We start from the raw sequence: 20,642 nt of genomic DNA, 5'->3' as shown, positions 1-20,642 counted from the left end.
CTCAGTAAAATGCCAATAACATCAGATGACTAACTACGGAATTTTCCATTACGTCAATTATAAGTGGACAACTTCCACAAGTCTCTATAAACTGGATAGAGAACAAAAAATGTATAAAAAACATCTCAAAACAGTTGCTTGACACTTTTTTTGTAGAGAAAAATCACATAGCTAAATTAATAAAAGTTCTACAACAAAAAGAAGAACCAAACGAACACAGAAGAGCCAAACGAACACAGAAGAACCAAACGACAACAAATTTTTATATTGCTGCTCTTATTACAAAACAGAATAATATACGAATAATAAATTGCTTAGAAAATTTAAGTAAATCCCTTAATATTCTCAGGTTTATTGTAGGTAATATTTTCTTCCTCTCAAGAATCAACGAATAATCCCCCCCCCCCCTACACACACTCCCGAGTGGCTGTACTATTAGGTAGCGCTTGACTTATCTCTGACGTCAATTGCTAAGGTGTTTTCACGTGCTCGGAGGCCTGCCGGGAACTGAGCCAATGAAATCTCTTACAAATGATGTAATGCTCAGTTAGCCTCTTCACACTTTTCTAACTGCGCTGCTGCGAACTATGAAAATAATCAATAAATTTACATTTAAAAAATTTATAAAAATTATTGATGAACTTCTAAAGGTGAACTGGAGTTTTTCGTGTGGTGTTTTGACCCCTCGTCGTACAATTTGTACTTTTTCTTTCGCTATCACCTCGTGCGCGGAAGGATACGATGACTGAATAGCGATACGTTTATCTGCAGTTGTAAACGGAAGGCAACTCATGTACCGTTTCAGTGCACGTTGGCGAGTGTTTCCACAAATTGCTGCGTTCAAAAGTGTCCGTGTGTTGTGCAAGTCCGAGCGATTCCAGCTACCCATACATGAACAAACGGGCAAGTGCCCATATTACCACAACGGCTACCCTACAGAGATCGTTTGGACCAGACTCTTCACCATGCTTCGCTTACGGAGGAATCGATTCTCCACACATGTATGATTCCATCACCGACGACAGGAAACAAAAACTGAAAATTAAGTGCTTACCATTTGACCTGGCGGACGGTGCTGTGCCTGATTTGGCTGACCTCAACACTCCGGAAATTTCTTTTGACCTTCAGAGTTTTATCAGTGAAGCTCCTCAAGTCGCAGTTCCTGTAAGTTTAGAAGACAGTGTCACCTTATTTTCTGACATTTTGGCTGACACAAAGGCCATCCAACGAGGTCAGCAGCTGTCCTCCCTGTCCGACAGCGGGGCAACGCGACTAACATCATCCAATATTCGACTCGCACCCAGTATTCCGTCTTTCGTCTCGTCGGGTCCCGGTCAGGAGCAAACTCCTGGCCGAAACTTCGGATTCCACATGCCCCAGCAAGCCAGCTTCGGCACCGATCGGTACGGAGCTGAAGCGGGGGTTTCGATAAAGCAGGAACCTAGAAGCCAACTGGATATCTGCGTGTCCAACCACTCCTATTCCAGTAATAGTGGCAGCAGTGTTTACGGCTATTCTAGCGTGAGCCAACTGAAGGACCAAACTTCCACCGCTCCCCGGGAGAGCGGTGGCGATTCTTCCGTAACCATTCTTGGAACCTACCCGGAAACGTCCAGAGATGGCTCCGTGAAGGGTACCTCTTCTTTGAAGCTGAAAAATAAGAAACTCCTGGACAAGAATTCCGACGAATATCGCCGAAGAAGAGAAAGAAACAACATCGCTGTACGCAAATCCAGAGAAAAGGCAAAACAACGCTCCAAGGATACAGAACGCAAAGTTTCGGATTTGGCCCGTGAAAACGAGGCCCTTCGCAAGCGTGTGGATCTGCTATCGAAAGAACTGAGTGTTCTGAAGTCACTTCTGACCGATGTTGGGGGAGTACCAGACAGCCTTGGTTCCGAAGTTTCAAAGATGCAGTTCGACTCATACGAGAGTCTACAATGACTATTATAAATATGATGGACCATCCTCCGTGGTGTACCAGTGTTGGTGCCTTTTGTGCCTCATACTGATTGCCGGTGGGTTTAGCCATCAAAGTTTCTATTGCTTAAGACTTGAAACTTTTATAAAGACTTCACTTTGTATATATTCACTACGACAGCAGTTCATAATCTTAGTCATTCGATGTGTTTTCATTTTGCCTGGTGTAATATATTATTGTGTTAAAGACGATGTTTTGAGATATTTGTTCTTTTATAAGTCTGATGTACGGCTGGTCGCACAACTTTATTTAGATTGCAATGTAAACAAGGATCAAAATGCCTTTATACAGTCAAAATTAAAGTATTTTTGTTATATAATTAATATGCCTATTATTTTTTTTTAATTTCTACATTTATTTTAGATTGCCACCACCTATCGGTAAGATTTTCAAGTTATTATTATTAAGCCTAATTCGCCTAATAGTGAAACAATTTAGTGTTTATTATATACACATACAATATATTGTTTTTTTAAAATTTGTATTATCCCTAGTTGAGAATAATTTATGGGGAATTTTATAAATATCTTTCCTTATACAGTAAAATTGCAGATTTTTTAATGTCACAAAATAGTTTTATAGAAAGTAAATATTCAAATACTTACAGTACTTGCTATAAATCCAAATATATATATTTTTTTAATTTGGACTAGATTAGATTATTACAAATATCTTTTTTTTTTTTAAATAAAAGTAAAACAGTGCAATACTGAATTAAAATTGGCCAGCGCCAACCTGTCTCCTTCCTTGCACACAAACGCCTGTTGATTCTGAGAACACGTGACATCATAGTCATGTGAAAGACGCGTGACCAGAGCACGCAATATCTAGCGGTATTTGATAATGGCTACAAAACCTGATTCAAACAGTAACGGATAAAATATATATTGAACATTAAAAATATTTCCACAAGTATATTCTTAATTTTGGACTTTATTATTTTTTATTCAATTCGATATTGTTATTTTCTGAAATGGAGATCTTTGCGTATTAACTCTAAATACCTCAAATTATTTTTCGTTGGACATGCCCCAACGGAAATTTAATATCCACATTTTTTTTTTTTTTTTTTTTTTTTTTTGTGAGTAATACAGCAGATTGTTCAAATCGCTACAGGAAAAGAAATTATAAAATAGTTCCTGAATTTCTAAAAAGAGATATCATTTTATAAACAGTGAGTATGGTTTATAAATATTTTATAATTACATAATAATACTAATTAATAAATTTTATTTATTTATATTTTGAAAACACCTACAAAATAATATACAAAATAAACCTACGTACGTATATTAAAAATTATTTCAACCTGAATATTACAAGAGGTCAAATAATTTCAGCTTCATAAGAAGGAAACATCTAAAGGGGACAGAACTTTTTTTTAGCCAAATTGAATTTGATGCTAAGAAAATTTTCATTAGAGTAAATAATTGTTCGTGTGTTAGTAAACTTAAAATAAATAAATAAAAATAAAATACCTTAAAAGGCCTTGCACAATTCCAAATACCTTAATTGAAAGAATAAATTTATAGAAGCTGATTATTAGTCATTTAAATAAAAACAAGTTTATTTAATGAAAACAGTATATCAATTACACTTTGACTCTCCGAAATGGAGTTGTAATACATGAAATGTAAAGGGAAAAATAAAATTGGCTTACCGATAAACAGATTATTGAATTTACATTTAATGATTTTAAAGTGAACTAAATTGTTAATTTAAATGTTTTTTTGCGAGTTGCATGATCAAACTGATCATGCATCTCACAAAAAGCATTTCAGGGAATATCAAAGCTTAAAAACTCACCAAAAAACCTTACACTGAAAGATAATTGCTGAAGAAGAGCTATTTCTATGCGAATTAGTGTACTTTTTTTAAAAAGAGTATTGGCGAGAATGATCTCCACATATCTGAACAAAAGAAGGATATTCTAAATAAAATTATCAGTCATATGATTGCTAACTGTATAAATTGATCACATGAACTGATAAAACAAAACTTGGATGACTTATCTAAAACTAATCCAACGCCGATATCGTTTATATGATATCAATTGCCTGGCAAAAATATCTTTACATACAAAGCATGATTTTTCTGTTTTATATAAAACACAGAAAAATAATGATGAAAGAAATATCATAGACCAATAAAACATAAAACACATTCTGTAAAAAAATATATCTATATCCAAATGAGCTTGTCAAATGCAAGTCCTTAGATAACATCAACAGCAAAAAATATCTAAATTTGGGGTCGTTCACGTTTCTACTACAAAAAACTTCCCATTGTATTGATCACTGCGGCTGCCAAAAAAAAAAAAAAAAAAACTACAATGAACCTGTAACCTCCAGCCACGTTGGGATTAATATAAATAGGAATACGAGAGAAGAAAAGAAGATTGGTTGGTTGGTGTTTAATAAAATGCATAAAACATAAACATCGTGCGTTTATAAAACAGGAACGTTGAATCTGTGAGAGGACTGGATGAGATTATACGTCACTGTTTATAAATCCTGTAGCACACATGGGGAATCAATGTATGTCATATATCTTTTATAATTGCTAATTTTTTCTGTCGCAAGCAGCTCAGCATTATATATATATGCTTCTTTCTCGTGGAAGCTGGATGGACGTTGTTTTATGTGGAAGGACAGCAGCTGGTCCCACATATGATTCTAAGAGCCATCTGTGTATACCGGCAAAAAGTTCAAAATATTTCATTCGATGTGTTCAAAAGAATTACTGGTAGACAGCTGGTGGCGTAGCAACCTTCTAGATCTTGAGGGAGAAGCCACAAATTGGACGATGGGTATGCCAAGGCGGGAGGAATTGCCTTGGTGACTGTGCAACGTTGTCTACCGTCATGTTTATTTCGCTTAATAGCCCTTGGATTCGAATACGAAAAGGTTGGTTCGCAAACCGACCAGTGTTGTAGAGATTTTTCCATCGCAGCTCAAAGACTGATATCCACTTGTGGTAATTGGCCAGGGACTTTAATTAAAAGAGTAATGCAAGGACTACTAGAGACTTTGGAGAGCATACATACGGTATTCTCCAGTGGCAGTCCTAATGGTCTGATAGTGGAAGAGATCGAACCATCAAAGTGCACTATCTCTAGATGAAACATAAACTTGGGAACCACAATCAAATTTAGGATGGACAAGAGCCGGATTAGGGTACGGCCATCTGCACCCAAAGGGCATGAAGAATGTTTAGCCCTTTGGCACAACTCAGCCTTAGTTGACGAACGTGTTGGAGAAATGTCAGCTTTTTGTCAAAAATAAGTCCTAGGAATTTGACTTTTGCCCTCACTGAGATATTGTTTTGTTGAAGCCTTAATTACGGAACAGGATAAAAGTACGTTTGCGAAGAAAGTGCAGATAGACGGTCTTCTGTGCCGAAATTCTGAACCCATTAGCCAATGACTAAGATATAAGATGGGCAATTGCTTTTTAAATCGGTAAGATTTGCAAGTTATTATTAAGCCTATATTTTCCTTGCTATTTGAATGAATTGAATGAAGTTTAATAAACTTTTCTTGCTCTTCTCTTTTAGGACCAAGACCTCTCCTCTCTAGTAACATCGGGAATGATGTTTTTGGAGAGGTTTTTGCAAATATTTTCCCTAGGAGTAGCAACTGCAGTTGGATCTGCAAATTGACATGCCCTCGTGGGTAGCACAATTGGTAGGGTCGCCGTCCTCCCCGCACGTCGAAAAGACCTGAATTCGAATCCCGTCAATGATGCGAGGAATTTTTATGGATCTTTTTCGCAACGTGGCTGAGTAGTCGGTCTCAGACGAGAGTAGGACGTTTTTTTCTTTTGGAAACTTTTTTTTTTCTTTTCGTCCAGCAAACAGAAAATTAACCACGGAACACACTCAATTTAGAGACAGTGTATACGAAGCAATATGGCCTTAATCACCGATGCTCCTAAAACCCAACAACAACTTAGCAAATGGACATCCATGTGTTCTAGGATCACTGAAGGACATATGAATATTTTTCTTTCATTTTCTGAATCTTATCACAAACTACTTTTCAGCTAGCAACCTGGGTTATGGAAGAGGTAAAACGGATCCCAGAATCCCTTTGGCTCTTGTGTTGGACACAGTGTGCTTTGACATGTGCGCTTTTAAGTGATATTAAATTTTCTATGATGAGATATTAACGGAATATACCCCCAAGCCTTGTTTTGAGTTTTTTTTTTGCTGCTGTGCATTCTGAATGCCACCAAGATTTTGGAAATGGTGTAAAACGTGTAGATGTTTTTGGAATTGCAACTGCCGCTGGCTGACTCTTGTGATGTGAAACTGTGCCAGATATCCAAAGGCATCCAGTCAGTTTCACCAAACTTCCACTGCAATATACATCATGGTTGTGGTCCTTTTCCAGGCAAAAGAGATATTGCAGGTAAGTGATAACTTCCACGCAGATTTTCTTCATACGAGTAGGCATGTGGGAAAAGATGTTCGTTCCCACCTTTAAGGGAGAGAGCTCGTTATTTTCGACCATGCGCTCTATTTTATGCTCCCACAGGTTATTATGTCCATTGAGACCTCTTAATAGGAGAATAGGAGCAGGCAGTTGCACAATGAGATCATAAGGAGTCCTAAGGAATGTTGATCCCAGTTAGCAAATATGCTGAAGAAATTATTAGAAGAAGCCTTACAAAGAGGCGAATGTGGCAACAGCCTCTATGGTGGTTGTAAGACTCTTGTGATGTAAGAAGGATTACTTGGAAAAGAGTATGGTTGCTAACTAGAATGACGACTCCACCGTCCATCCCCAATTCTCTCTTTGCGTATTATGCTGATATGATGTAAGGCAGGGCTGTCATTTGCCTTTAGATATGTCTCCTGCAAACAAAGGTACACTGGCTTGTGCTCACTGAGAAGGTCCTCGTGTTATTAACGTTCCATTAGAATGTTAATGACATCAGGACCATCCTGACATTCCATTGGAATCCACGGCAATTTGGCTATTATTAGGGTTTTGTGGCTCCATCGGATGGCTTCCGAAGTTCCTGAGGGCTTAGTTTTTTCAGTCTTGGATTTATCATTTTTTGGAAGTATGGATGCGGTCCTAATCCGTTTCTTCCTCGGCAAAGAGTTTCAGGACTAAATCGTCTAGTACATTCTTTACCTCGATATCTATGTTTTCCTGTTTTACAGGGTTATTTCAAAAAAATTTAAATCCTATTTCTATCACTATTTGTTACTTGTGAGGCATTAGGAGGTACAGATATGACTGTGGTAGCTGATTGGTCTTTCTGGGTGGATTTATGCAAGCTTAGCAAGTAGTGGACGATGCGAGTAAATGGCGCTGATGGTGAATTGTCATCTCCGTTTGTAACCAGGCGGTACACTTCCCAAAAATCTTTTGGGCATATGAGGTTTACTGCCATTTACTGGTTGGATGCGTTTCCTAGCCTCTTGGTAAGAAATGTTCAGTTTTTAGATTTCCTTTTCTTCCTTCCATTGCTGACATGTTCGAGAGTATGCAGGGTGCTCTCCTTGGCATTTTGGCCAAATTGGTTTTGGAGCTGAGCATTCCTTGCTCTTGTAGTCTTTGGCACCACATCGAGCACAGGCAGAGTTACCACGACAGCTGTTTGAGAGTGGCCGTAATTTTGGCCCTTAAAAACACCTCAGCTGATTTGGAATGTAAATCCTTACTTGGCAATTTAAGTAGCCTGCCTTGATGGAACTTGGGGCAGTGGGGTATTGAATGTATGGACGAGAAGTCGAGTAGGAACGAGATCCCCATTCTTTCGCATCGATATTCACTTGACAGCTGTCCCTCCTTGGCCTTTCAATTCAGAATTGATCCCTCCTTACATTCATGAAGGACTTGCCACTCTGGTATGACACCACATGAAGAGTTTAGTTTTATGTGGGCTTACGGTGATAGGGTGAAATTCTGAAATCCATATCCATATTATGATATTGATTTCAGAATTTGGTGAGCACGTTTGACACATGAGGCTTCCACTAAAAGATCTCCAGATCATAGCGTCTTCATATATTTTGGGAATCTGCCAACCTTTCTAATCCTTTCTGGATGAAGAAGGGTGACAGTTTCTCGATTGCCTGCTCTCCCGTAGAATGGAGAATGAGGAAAAGGTCAGGGAATGACCACCGCATATTCCCAGAGCAATATGGCCTTATTTTTGGGTCGAGTCTTTTTTTCATTGGTGTTTATCAGTGGCGTCTGATCGATTAAGTAGGGGCCTTGTTGGGCCCAGAATTAAAAGAAGGATTTAAATTACTCATAGGAGTAAAATAAAATTCCTGATGCCCTAAGTATCACACCCACCACGGAGCCCTACGAGGGAACGCCCATTGGTGAACTAGCAGATGCATATGCGAATGGGACGCCAAGTTCGTTTAGAGTAATATTCACGTTTCCAATAAGTCTTGACCCGGTCCTAGGACCAAAGGGAAGAAAACCTATTGGAATGAAGTTGACCCTAGTTGTAAGAACCGCCCGCCAATTGATTCCGTTCGTGCCTATCCAGGAACTCTCATCTTGTCGAAGCAGGAGCCAAGGTGTATTACGGCTGGGACTCTTACCCATCTGAATCCCCCTTTCCGAGTTTCCACGTGTCGCAACGCACGGCTGCACACAACTGATTCTAATGATGTAACCCTGGAATCAAGGGCGTTGAATCGAATGATGCTAATCTGAAATCCCATCAGCATCGCTTGGAGTCCCCTCGCTATGTACACTTCAAGGGAAAAGAGAAAAGCAAAACACGAACTTTATTCGAGCCCGTGAGCCACCAAATACGGAGGATGCAGAAAGGTCAGGGAATGACCACCGCATATCCCCGGAGCAATATGGCCTTAGTTGCTCCTAAAAACCAAATAACAACAACAACGCGAACTGTATGGAATAACACTTTAGGTCATAATTACAACTCCTTTCCAAGGAATTTTCAAAAGCATCTTGTAACGAGAGCATCAAGTAGCAGTTTGCATGTTGTGCGCGATGACTTATCCAAAACTGTGAAACAGGTTAGATTAAACCTAACGTAATTTAAGTTGTTTTTTATGCAACAGGTAAAACTGTTTCAATCCAGTTAAAAAAGGTCTGGTATTTTTCAGTGAGTTGTTGCTTTCAATTTGGACGCCAGGTTTTAATCCAATGAGAACATTCAAAAAGCACTCAAAACGTGATTGAAGCAGCAGGAAGCGAGTTTCTAACACAGTGGTATAGAAAATTTCAAATATTGGTTTAAATTTTTAACTTTTTTTTTCTATGTCCTCTTAGATAAACAATTTTTTCTTAACTGTAAAAGAAGATATGATGTTCTTCGAAAATATTTTAAAAGGATATGTCATAGAGAAGGTTTAATTGTTTAACTTGTTCCCTAGCTAGGTGGGCGATTGGTGTGACCTGCAAATGCAAGCAGACTGGTGCTGAAACCGCTATGAAACGATTCGATGCTGACAGAGCATGACAAGAGAGACCTGCAAAGTATCGTCCACTGGAAACGGGGATCGACGTTGTCGCAGCACAGAGGCCCTCAGTGAGATAATTGATACGCATGTCCGCATCAGTAGAGTGAGTAGGACGCTGAATATGGATTATCGTGGTCACATAGCTCTACAAACCATTAATCATCCTGACTAATGCCGGATGGTGCCTAGCTTGGAGTAAGACCGCCGGTTTGGACCGTAGACCAATGGAAAGCTGTACTTTCGAGTGACAAATTTTGGTACATGGTCTTTTAGTGTGACGGTTGTGCCTGGCTGTGGCGGATGTCCAGGGAAGCTACATGCGGACTCTATGGTCGCGACAATGAAACTTTGCGGAGGCAGAATGATTAGGAACTTTTGACTCAGGAGGCAAGAAATTTTTTAGCACTGCCCATCTTTTTGTAGAAGCTGAGAAAAAACAATAAAGCTCATTTCTTGTGCCAAAAAAATTCACTGCATCCAGGCACGAGTCAACTGCGGTTCGTCCAACTAGATTTAGGGAATGTCCAGCGCATGGAATAAACTTTGCAAACTTGTTCTTTTCCAGAAATTTTTGTTGAACACCGTTATACTTTCCAACCATATTGGCTGCATTGTCATATGATTGGCCTCTACATTTACTGAAATCTATTTCAAGTTCATTGAAGTAGTTCAGTATCAGCTCAGCCATACTTTCACCGGTATCTTTCAGCTCAAAAAAACTGAGAAAGCGTTCAACTGGTAATCCAACTAGGAGAAACATATCTACAATGACAGTAAGCTGATCAACATGGGAAACATCAGGAGTTGAATCGACTGATAAACTAAAATAACCTGCTTGTTTGATGTCGCTCAGTATTAATTCTCGAACTTTATTAGCCATAAACTGGATAACCTCTTCACATATGGTTTTGGATAAGTATGATGGCTGACCAGAGCCTTTGTATCCATACTGATTTATGGGAGCACACAGGAAGGGATCAAATTTGGCAATTAATTTAAGCAATCCAAGAAAGTTACCATTGTTTTGTAAACTAAATGTTTCGTCATCTCCCCTAAATGCCAAGCCATGTTCTATCAAAAGGGAAATCACTGCAATAACTCACTGAAGTACGTGCCTCCTGTAATCTTGCTCTGCTTTGATTTGCTATTCGAGTTTTGATGTGAGCGTTTGACCACGCTTTCTTGTTAAGTATGTTAGCATAGAGTTCATATGATTTTTAGAGTTTCCGTGGGTTTGAACAAGATAAGCGCGATGCCAATCATCGAATCCAGTAGAAGCTAAAGCTGTAGTTGAGGTAGTTTGGTTAGAGAAAAGTTTACACACAAAACAGTAGAGTTTTCCTTTTGTGGGCGAATACACTAGCCATTCTCGAGGGTAGGTGTCTCCATTTACTTTGGTAGAATGGAATAAATTCTTTGAGCAGAACCGGGCTTGGTTTTCGTATGTTCGCTTCGAATTGGTAAAAGGTCCTTCCCAGTGCTGACATTCCGATGGATCTTTCTCAATCCAGAATGATATTTCCTCGTTATTCAATGTGGTCCATAAACCTACGTCATTATTGTCTCTGAATTCTTTGGCTGTAGGTCCTGTCACTTCATTGTCATTTTCTCCAGAAGTTTATGTACTTGTAATGGTAGTTACTGACAACAGTTCTCCTTGAAAATCTTGGGGTGCTGTGTTCTGTATATAAACTGATTGTTCTTCAGTCTGCTCAGTTTAGTCTACTTGATTTTCTTCTGTTTGTAAACACGAATGTTCTGTATCTGAGGGGTTATGTAGGGCTGTTTCTGCCCGCTGTACAAAGCCATATGACGTGATTGGCTTTAAATGCTTCAGTATTTCCTTCTGTTCTTTTGTCGCTTTCGTTTACTAGCACCACTTTCATATCGCTTACTCATTATTATTTTCACAAAAAGTCAAAATTAAATATTGTGATTCACAATGATATAAAAGAATCCTCACTTGTTCTCAAAACGCACGGTATAATGATGGACACTTGTATTGCTTCATAGCTGACTTTATAATTTGATTCTGAGTAGCTTTAGAGCCACCACGAACTTTACTAAACAGTAAGTACGCACTTGTGTAATTGTCATAGACTCATACGTCACGTGTTTAATGTTACTAAGCAACTGGACCTAGATAATAAAATTAAGGATTCGAGGGCGAGTGCGTTCGGCAGTCCCATCAATGTGTTCCTGAATTTTGAATTTGTGCTTACACATTATCGTTACAAATGAAATAAAATTAATGGTAAATTTCTTTTGATTTTTTTTGGCAGGGGCCGAGGCCCCCTAGATTATGAGGCCCTGGACTGCAGCCCGCTCAGCCCATATGTAAATCCGGTACTGGCCAGAGCTGTCTTTCATGGTTTGTCTTTGGACTACTGGTTGTTTGGAACAAAACCATGAATCCCAAGGTGTGTCTTGACGTCCTGAGCAATAATGCTTTAGCTACGTTCAGAAAAATACCTGTATCAGCAGGACAGTGCTTCATGTCAGCTTGCGTTGTGACTGACTGGTGTGAAGACGTGAGCATCAGAAAGTTGGACTTGCCATCTCAGAGACCTGACCTCAGTGCTATGAACTCTGGGATGAATTGAATAATCGGGTATGTGTGACGAGAAACTGCCTAAAAAACAGCTGAATTAGTCGACTCTTTGAAGGCCAAATGGCAGAAAATATTGGGAGTTATTTACAAAATACTGGTGGAGAGTGTTTGTTACATAGAGACTGGGGCTGTCATAATGGCTTAGTTTTCCTGTAAAAAAAAAAGGGTTATTTGTAGATATGCAGGTGTTCGCATATTAACGTGGAATAGTTTACATGATATTCGTAAATGATGCAATTATATATGATGCAATATGATGCAATACTTCATTCTTATTGCATTATATATGATGCAATACGAATGAAGTTGCTGATGTGCCTGAAGCCCTACAATAAAACAACCTGCTGAAACAAATTCTTCGGAGAATTTTTTTGTGTCTCGGAGAGCATGTTGATTACCATTCCATGCTTTGTGGATCGTATTAGAAACACTGCGACTCGTAACCTGTTATGACCAAGTCCATCAAGGAAGCGTCAACATCAAAAGCTTGATCACCTCTTCGCATGGCATGCTTCGAGGCTGAGCAACCTTTATTGATCGGGCTAGTATGAACAGTAAAGGTTGAAGTGCCTACTTCTGTTTCCTTGACCTCGTGAGTAGCACAATTGGTAGAATGACCATCCTCCCCACACCGGGTGGAAAAGACCTGAGTTTCAGTCCCGTCGATGACGTGACGAATTTTTATGGGGCTTTTTCACAATGTGGCTGTTAGTCGGTCTCAAGCAAGGGTAGCATGGTTTTTCGTCCAGCAAACAGAAAATCGACCATAGAACGCACGCAACTCGTAACAGACAGTATACACTGAGCAATATGGGCTTAGTCTCTGATGCTCCTAAAACCCTGCTCTGCTCTTTCCTAATACGACAAGCAATACATCAAACATTGTACTTTTAGCGCAAGATTTGTAACCAGAACAAGAATGAGAGTTCTCCGTTTTAGCTATTTCAATTGCACCCTGAATCTTGGTGTTTGGCTAAAGATTTTACAGCAATCAATGCCTTCTGCTCTTTTCATGAACAAAGAAGGCAAATCGACCACACAATACACGCAATTTACAAACACAGTATCCTGGCTTCTCATGCCCTTAGTTGCTTTGGCAATTATCACACAGCTCAGTGCAAATTCATAAGTCGAGGCCTGAGAAGTAATATTCGCTTTCTGAAGGTTGGATTGGTTATATTGTTTTGAATATGCACTAAGGCAACTAAAACTATGAGGCGCCAGTATATTGCGCATCAGTTCTGCTTGTTTTGGAATCAATTTTTACTTTATTGTATCGAATGAAATATGATGCAATATCTCACACGCAGTTGAGTTAACGATGATTCAGTTCTTTTGACTGTTAAATATGGTGATGGTCTTATTTTCTCTCTATCTTGTGAATTCTTATGTGGCCGTCCGGAGAATAAACAGAAAAATTATTTATTCATTATATTTGATTGATTTTCAATTGATAAATGCCTTTTCGTGTATAAGTGAATCAGATTGGTTTTAGTTTACATATTTTTGTTTGTTTTTTGTTTGCATTTACTAAAACACGCAAGGGTAGATTTTATGTGCAGAATTTCAAGAATTAAAAAAAAAAAAAAAAAAATTTATTTAAAAATTTTTTTTCGATAAGTTCGTTGCTTTTATAAAAATGTTTTATACGAGTATACGTGGCCTGCTTCTGTAATGTATCATTTGGAGAAGGCTGGGTTTCAATTTCGTTGGAGACCTGACGAATTCTTCAAGGCCTGTTTCTCTTTATTAGGGACTGGTGTTAGCCAATCTCAGGCGGAAGGATTAGGGTTTCCGAAGGCTAGTTTACCGAGGTGCAATGGCGCATTGCTCCAGACACCAAAGTTTAAAATGGACCACAGGGCAATGCAATTACTGTTGTTCCATGTCCTTCCACTCCCTCCCCCACACGACCTCGTGGTTTGTGTGTGTGTGTGTGTGTGTGTGTGTGTGTGTGTGTGTGTGTGTGTGTGTGTGTGTGTGTGTGTGTGTGTGTGTGTGTGTGTGTGTGTGTGTGTGTTCTGGGTCGATTTTCTGTTTGATGGACGAAAAACCCGAGTTTCCGAGAGAATAAACCATGCTACCCTTGCCTGAAACCAACTAACTCAGTCACATTGTGTAAAAGGCCCACAAAAATTCCTCGCGACATTAGCGGAATTCGAAGTGGGGTATTTTCCACCCGGTGTGGGAAGGCGAGGTCGTCTTTCCTACTTTTAAGTTCTGTAAAGAAACTGTCACAGACTTAAAATTCTTGCAGTAATCAGCAGAAATAACATTGATTAATGGGGAAATTATGGCAAAAATACCTTTTAAAGTAATTTGCGCATCATCTTGACGTCACAACACTGCGACCTGTTGATATTTGGAACTAAAAAAAATTATTCCTAAAAATAATCCCATAATTTGTACAAATCTTTCGCCCGGATAAGGGCAGTCACACGGCGAGGCATTGAGTTCATTAGTTCACGAAACCGTTCCATAGGTATTTCTATCCACGCTTGCTGCGCCAATGTCCATAATTACGTCGCATTCCTGGGTGGAGGATCCAAAGCTCGAACGGACCTTTCCACAGTATCCCAAAGATGCTCCACAGGGTTCATGTTCGGTGAGGCTATTCCATGGTGGTAAAATCTGCGGAATGTTCTTCGAACCAGGTTCTAGTCACCACGGCTCTATGACGAGGCGCTTTATCCTGCTGGAAAAGTCCATTGCAGATGGTCAACAAGGATTGGCACGTAACCTGTACCGTTCAGAGATGCGTCTAGATGTACCAGAAGTCCCAACGTGTGCCAGTTGAACACACCCTAGATCATTACTGATCATCCACCTGCCTCAACAGTTCCTTGTTGACGTGACGGGTGCATAGCTTCGTGCGGTTTCCGCCAGATAGGCACCCTGCTGTCTGCTCGAAATAACTGGAAACGGGACTCATGTTCTTTCGCCCAGTTGAGGCATAGAGTCCTGTGTCGTGATGTTAGCAATGGGATTCTGGAAGGTCAGCGGCTCTCATAACCTATTGCGGCTAATGATCGCCTAATGGTGTTGGTGGAGACGTTTCTGGCACCTCCCTCGTTGAAGTCGGCGGTGATTTGTGTCACTGTTGCTCTCCGTTTGGCTGAAACACTGCGAGACAGACGTCGACGGCCACGTTCATCCACCAACTTTCTCCACCCACAGCGCTGTCCACGATGAGATGTTATTCCGAAAATAGCGTATTCCCGATACACTCTTGATACTGTCGGACGGGGATAGAGCAATTTCTGTACCACCTCCGCGATAGAGTGTCCCATTCGTCGGCCATTCACTATCATCCCTCTTTCAAAGTCGGTTAACTCACGACGTTTATCCATACTGACATCGAATTACCGTCTACATGAATGCAATGATGCAGTGTACCTATATACTTGCCAAGCGGTGGGTTCGTCCACGTGCGAGAGGGGTCACAGCGTCTCGTTGCCCAGGAACCAGGTATGTATCCTATGAATTTTGTCCTTTCAGTGTAGAGATCAGTGAATACGAGTAATGGGGTAAGTGGAACCCTAACGAGACTTTAGTGCTTGAAATCCGCTCTGCGCTGATCCAGTGTCAAGCAGCAATAGGAGAATGAGTTGATTTCTTCTACTTACTGTTTTACCATCTTGTGGAGGCGCCTCCGTAGCCAGGTGGGAAGGAGCAGCAGTGCGTAGCACACGCTTCTTGATTAGACCGGGGTTCGAGCCCGTCACCACCAAATACGGAGGATGCGGAAAGGTCAGGGAATGACCACCGCATATCCCAGGAGCAATATGGCCCTAGTTGCTGATGCTCCTAAAAACCAAATAACAACAACAACCATCTTGTAGAGTCTAATAAGTTAACGATCAGCCCATGAGTAAATTGTATTCTTTGGGTATCCTTGAAATACTTAATTGTACTCAAAGAGAACACACTTAGATGTTGACACACCTAGAGAAAATTAATGTTCAATGTAACATTAATTCTCTCTTTGAAGCTTTCATCTTGTCTGAAGTGTAAGTTATTTTGTATACCCAGGGGGGGATCTAGGATTTTTATGACGAAATATTAGAAGTATCCCTTTGATTTGCATTAATTTATATTAAATTATTATTTAATAAGAACTGATTAATATCATATAATTATAATTTGATATCGTTTTAATTAATTATAATTGAACTATTAATATAGTATGGCCTATTGTTTCTCTCCTCTCGTAGTTAGCGTGGCAGCATGCTTTCGAAATTTGCTTCTCCTATTGTCTTCACTATGTCCGTCTGTCTGTCCATCCGTCCGCTCGTAACAACTCGACTCCTAGTGTGAATTTTTATGAAATTTTATATTTGGTTTATATTGAAAGATTTGTTGAGCTATCCTTAATTTAATTAAAATCGGACAAATAGAAATCCGGCAATTATTATATCTTTTTCCATACAGTTTGTATGAAAAAAAGGAAATTTATAGATTAAATGTAGTTTTAGTGCAGCACTCTTAGCTTTAGTTCGTGCACGTTTAATGTGTATATACAGAGAAAAAAGAAAGCTTTTGTCCAGTGAGAACTATCCAAATGTAAGTTTTCGCATGATTATAAGTTCCTTAGTACCAGATGAATACTGCACGCTTTCTTGGGGATTCTTAGTCGATCCAGTGATGAGCAAGACTGGTGATCTTTCATGTAAACTCTGGTTAAAGTCTTTGCGATGTTTAATTTCCATCTGGGTGTTTCTGTATTGCTGTTTCCCCAAATATTTGAACGAAGCAGGAGAACTGAAAAATAGTTCATTCCATCTTTCTCGTACGTAAAGGCAGATCCCAGCCATTTGGAAGTGTTTGCTACAAATGCAAGTATCGCAGCATGCTTACCAGCTTGGGGTAATAAATATTCATATGGTGCAAAAGCATGAATAAGCAGAAACATTCAGAGGTCTGCGCAAAACCTGTTTGGATATTTTATACCTTTCTGGTCGCTGTGTAGCCCGTATCCTTCCCCACCTGAGTAAGATGTGGCATTCCCAGAAAGGGCAGAAAAGAAAAAAAAAAATTCTCCATGACAAATAGCCCTGGGGAGATAACTACGTGTGGGAGATACGCGTATCGCGGATGCAAGTAGGCGATTTGACATGGAAACACCTGTGATTATCTTCGATGACGTCAGGACTCTGGCAGAACATTCCAGCAAGTAGGTTGTGTAGAATTATGTAAACTGGTTTAGAAAATTAAAGTAACAGAGGTTTAAACGTGAATATATAGGAGCAAGAAGACATTTGAGGGTTAACATGTCAATACATGATAATAAATCATAATAAATAATCAGTAATTTGAAAAAAGCTAAATAAAAAATGGATTAACATGGATTCTTGTAATAAATGCTCTACGTTTCGTTGGACTGAGACATCATCAGAGGCTCAGCCTATGGTTCATCAATCTACGTAATGTCGTTTACCAATATTAGGTCTTTGGTTTTTTTCAGTATATTCTGAGGATTTTAATTATTAATAATAAAAATTATTACGAATAATTATATTAATTATTCGTGTTAGATTATTTTAAAATCTTAGTTTTAAAATAAGGACCATCAGATGGAATTAAAGAGAAATACTTATTTTGGCAAGTTTTGGCAACCTTTAGTCATGGAAGCTTGGTTACATTATGAAAATTTGAACTCCAGGGTATTTTTAACTTCCATTGGTCATGGATATTTAACAGAAGGTAGCATTTATCCATAATATCCGCGCCAAATATTTATTCCTATTGTATTTTTCCTCATTCCAGTGGATGTGGTAGAAAAGATAACATGAGTTCTCTAGAAGTTTAAGAGAGTGAGACGTGTTTCAAGATTGGAATATTCTGGAGAGAGAGAGTGTTTACTGTTACTACCAGCCGTTCTTTACAGTTATCATCAACCATTTTCAATCCACTGAAGAATGAAGGCCTCTCCAGCAACTTTCCAGTTCCTTCTGTTTTGTGCAATGGCCATCCATTTACTACCCACAAACCCATGAATTTCATCTATCCATCTCTGCCGTTGTCTTCCAGGTTTTCTTCTAGCTCCTCTTGGGTACCATTCTGTTATTTTCTTAGTCCATCTGTCATCTTCGAGGTCTTGGGCAGGACACATAGCCCAAGAATGTGTGAATATGTGTCCTGCCCAAGAATGCGTCCATAGCTCTTCGAGCTATGTGTCCTGCCCAAGACCATTTTAGTTCTTTAGTTTTGATAAGAATGTCCTTTACTTGAATTTGCTGCCTAATCCATGTGTTTCTCTTCTTATCTAACAGTCTGATTCCTAATATAATTCGTTCCATTCTTCGCTGTGTGGTTTTTCAGCTTCTCTTCTATTCTTTTGGTGAGTGCCCAAATTCCACTTCCATAAGTCATGGTGGGGAGTATACATCGAGTCATTATTTTACGTTTCAGACAAATGGGGATATTGCTTCTCAGTATGTGACTATATTTCCTGAATGCTATCCATCCAAAATTTATTCTTCTCTTGACTTCCAGCCATTTATCATTATTACTGCTAATGAGATGTCCAAGATAAGTACATGACTCCACCTTTTCAATACTGCTCCTTCAATCGTTATATCCCTTTCTGTGGCATACTTGTTCATCATTACTCTTTAGTCCAAAATCCTTACTAACTGTGCATAACTGATTAAGATTTTCCTCTAATTCTTTGGGGTCATGGCTTATGACCCCAATGTCATCTGCAAATCGTAAATGGTTTAGGTACTCGGTTATAAATTCACAGTTCAAATTCACATTCACGGTTCTAAATGATTCTAGAACTAGGGGCCATAATTTCAAGTTACGGGGGGGGAGATGTTTAGACTGGATTGCAGGAAGTTTTATTTTAGCCAGCGAGTTATACATTACAGGAATAAGTTACCTACACGGGTGGTAGAGGCTGACAGTTTGGGGAAATTCAAAGGTCAGCTGGATAATTACCTAAGAGAGGGGGGAAACGCTTAGGTTGTCTGTCCATTTCCTTTTCTCTTATTATTATTTTTTAAATTTTCTTCTTATTATTATTAATTTGTTTTTATTATTATTATTTTATTTTATGTATTTTTTGTTCTTGTCTTTCTTTCTTTATTTATTTATTTTTTTTTGCTTGTGCAGCATAAGCTGCCTTGCACCATGTGGTCATTACTAATATTAACCATTCACATTGACTCCTTTCTGCGACCGCTCTAATCTTCTGAAAGCTTCTTCAAGGGCAGCAGTAAACAGCTTCGGAGATATTGTCTCCTTGTCGAACTCCTTTCTATTTTAAATTTCCTACTGTCTTTGTCTAGTCTAATAAAGGAGGTAGCACTCTCATATATTTTCTTCAAAATCATAATATATGGGGTATCTATGCCTTGTCTTTCCAGTGCCCGAAACATTGCCTTATGCTGTATGGAGTCAAATGCCTTTTCATAATCCACAAATGCCAGGCATAATGGTGTTTTATATTCATTTGCTTTCTCCATTAACTGTGATATTACGTGAAGGTGATCCATAGTTGAGAATCGTGTCCTAAAGCCAGCTTGCTCTTTCGGTTGATTCTCATCAAGTATTCTTTCTAATCTGTTAGTAATGACCCTTGTGAACAACTTGTAGATGTGGGATAACAAGCTAATTGGTCTATAATTTCCAATTTCTGATTTATCTCCTTTGCTATGCAGCAAAACTATGATTGCATTATTCCACTCCTTAGGCACCCTACCTTTTCTAATGCATTTTGTGAAGAGTCTTGCCAGTTTTTGTGTCATGTCTCTTCCTCCCAATTTTAACAACTCTACAGTAACTTCATCTTCCCCCGGGGCTTTCTGATTCATCATTTTCTTCATGTCTTGTCTTTCCAGTGCCCAAAACATGTTCTACGCATGTTCTACCTCATCAGGAAGGATATCGGGTATGTCGTATGTGTTACTAATTTGTGATCCATCTTCCCCACTGCTGGCATCATTCCCTCGCTCCTTGTATAATTCTCTATAGCAGTCTTCTGCTATTTGAATGATGCCTTCTCTGCTATTTATAAGTACACCATCGCTATTCTTCAGTTTCAGTCTCATTTTTCTTTCTGTATTACTGCTCATGGCTACTGATTTAAGTCCTTTGTTTTCTCTTAATGCTTGTTCTACGTTTCTTATTTTAAATGTTCTTATATCCTCTCAGTCTCTTTCTAATAGCTTTGCATAACTCAGTATACTCAATCTTATCTTTGTCAGTGTTTATCGTGCTCTTCATTTGTCATCTTCGGTTCATCATGACAAGTGTTTCTTGACTAATATTTTTTTCTTCTTTGGATTTCTTTTTACCTATAGATTTCTTGGGCTTGATCACTTTCAGAAAGTTGTAATATTCCTCATCGATATCTTGGTCCTGAGCAGTCTGCAGAAGCTCAAACTTGTTCTTAAATTCCAGTATATTCTGGTAGTACATACTGCTTTTTCTCCTCTTCTGTTATCTCAAAGTTCTTCATATTATTTACTCGAGTCAGTTTTTTCCTTTCTTTTCTTACATCTAGTGTGCATTTTACCATTCTGTGATCACTTCCAACATTTACCTTGTTCAGGACTGTAACATCATTCAAGATTTATCTTC

At 39.0% G+C, this 20,642-nt stretch overlaps 1 protein-coding gene across 1 annotated transcript; it reads left to right on the top strand.

Moving 5' to 3' along the window:
- Positions 1-783: 783 nt before the first annotated feature.
- On the top strand, positions 784-2,265 carry LOC150078798 (uncharacterized). The gene has a single exon (XM_090383872.1). The coding sequence runs from the start codon at positions 892-894 to the stop codon at positions 1,942-1,944; it is 1,053 nt and encodes a 350-aa protein (XP_090239998.1). The 5' UTR covers positions 784-891; the 3' UTR covers positions 1,945-2,265.
- The last annotated feature ends 18,377 nt before the right edge of the window (positions 2,266-20,642 follow it).

This window comes from Mastigoproctus giganteus, chromosome 10 (genome assembly GCF_048544385.1).
Source record: "Mastigoproctus giganteus isolate SK-2022 chromosome 10, ASM4854438v1, whole genome shotgun sequence".
In the NCBI taxonomy this organism is placed as follows: Eukaryota; Metazoa; Arthropoda; class Arachnida; order Uropygi; family Thelyphonidae; genus Mastigoproctus; species Mastigoproctus giganteus.
The sequence above is the reverse complement of the archived record's forward strand: the minus strand, read 5'-3'. Positions and strand labels throughout refer to the sequence as shown.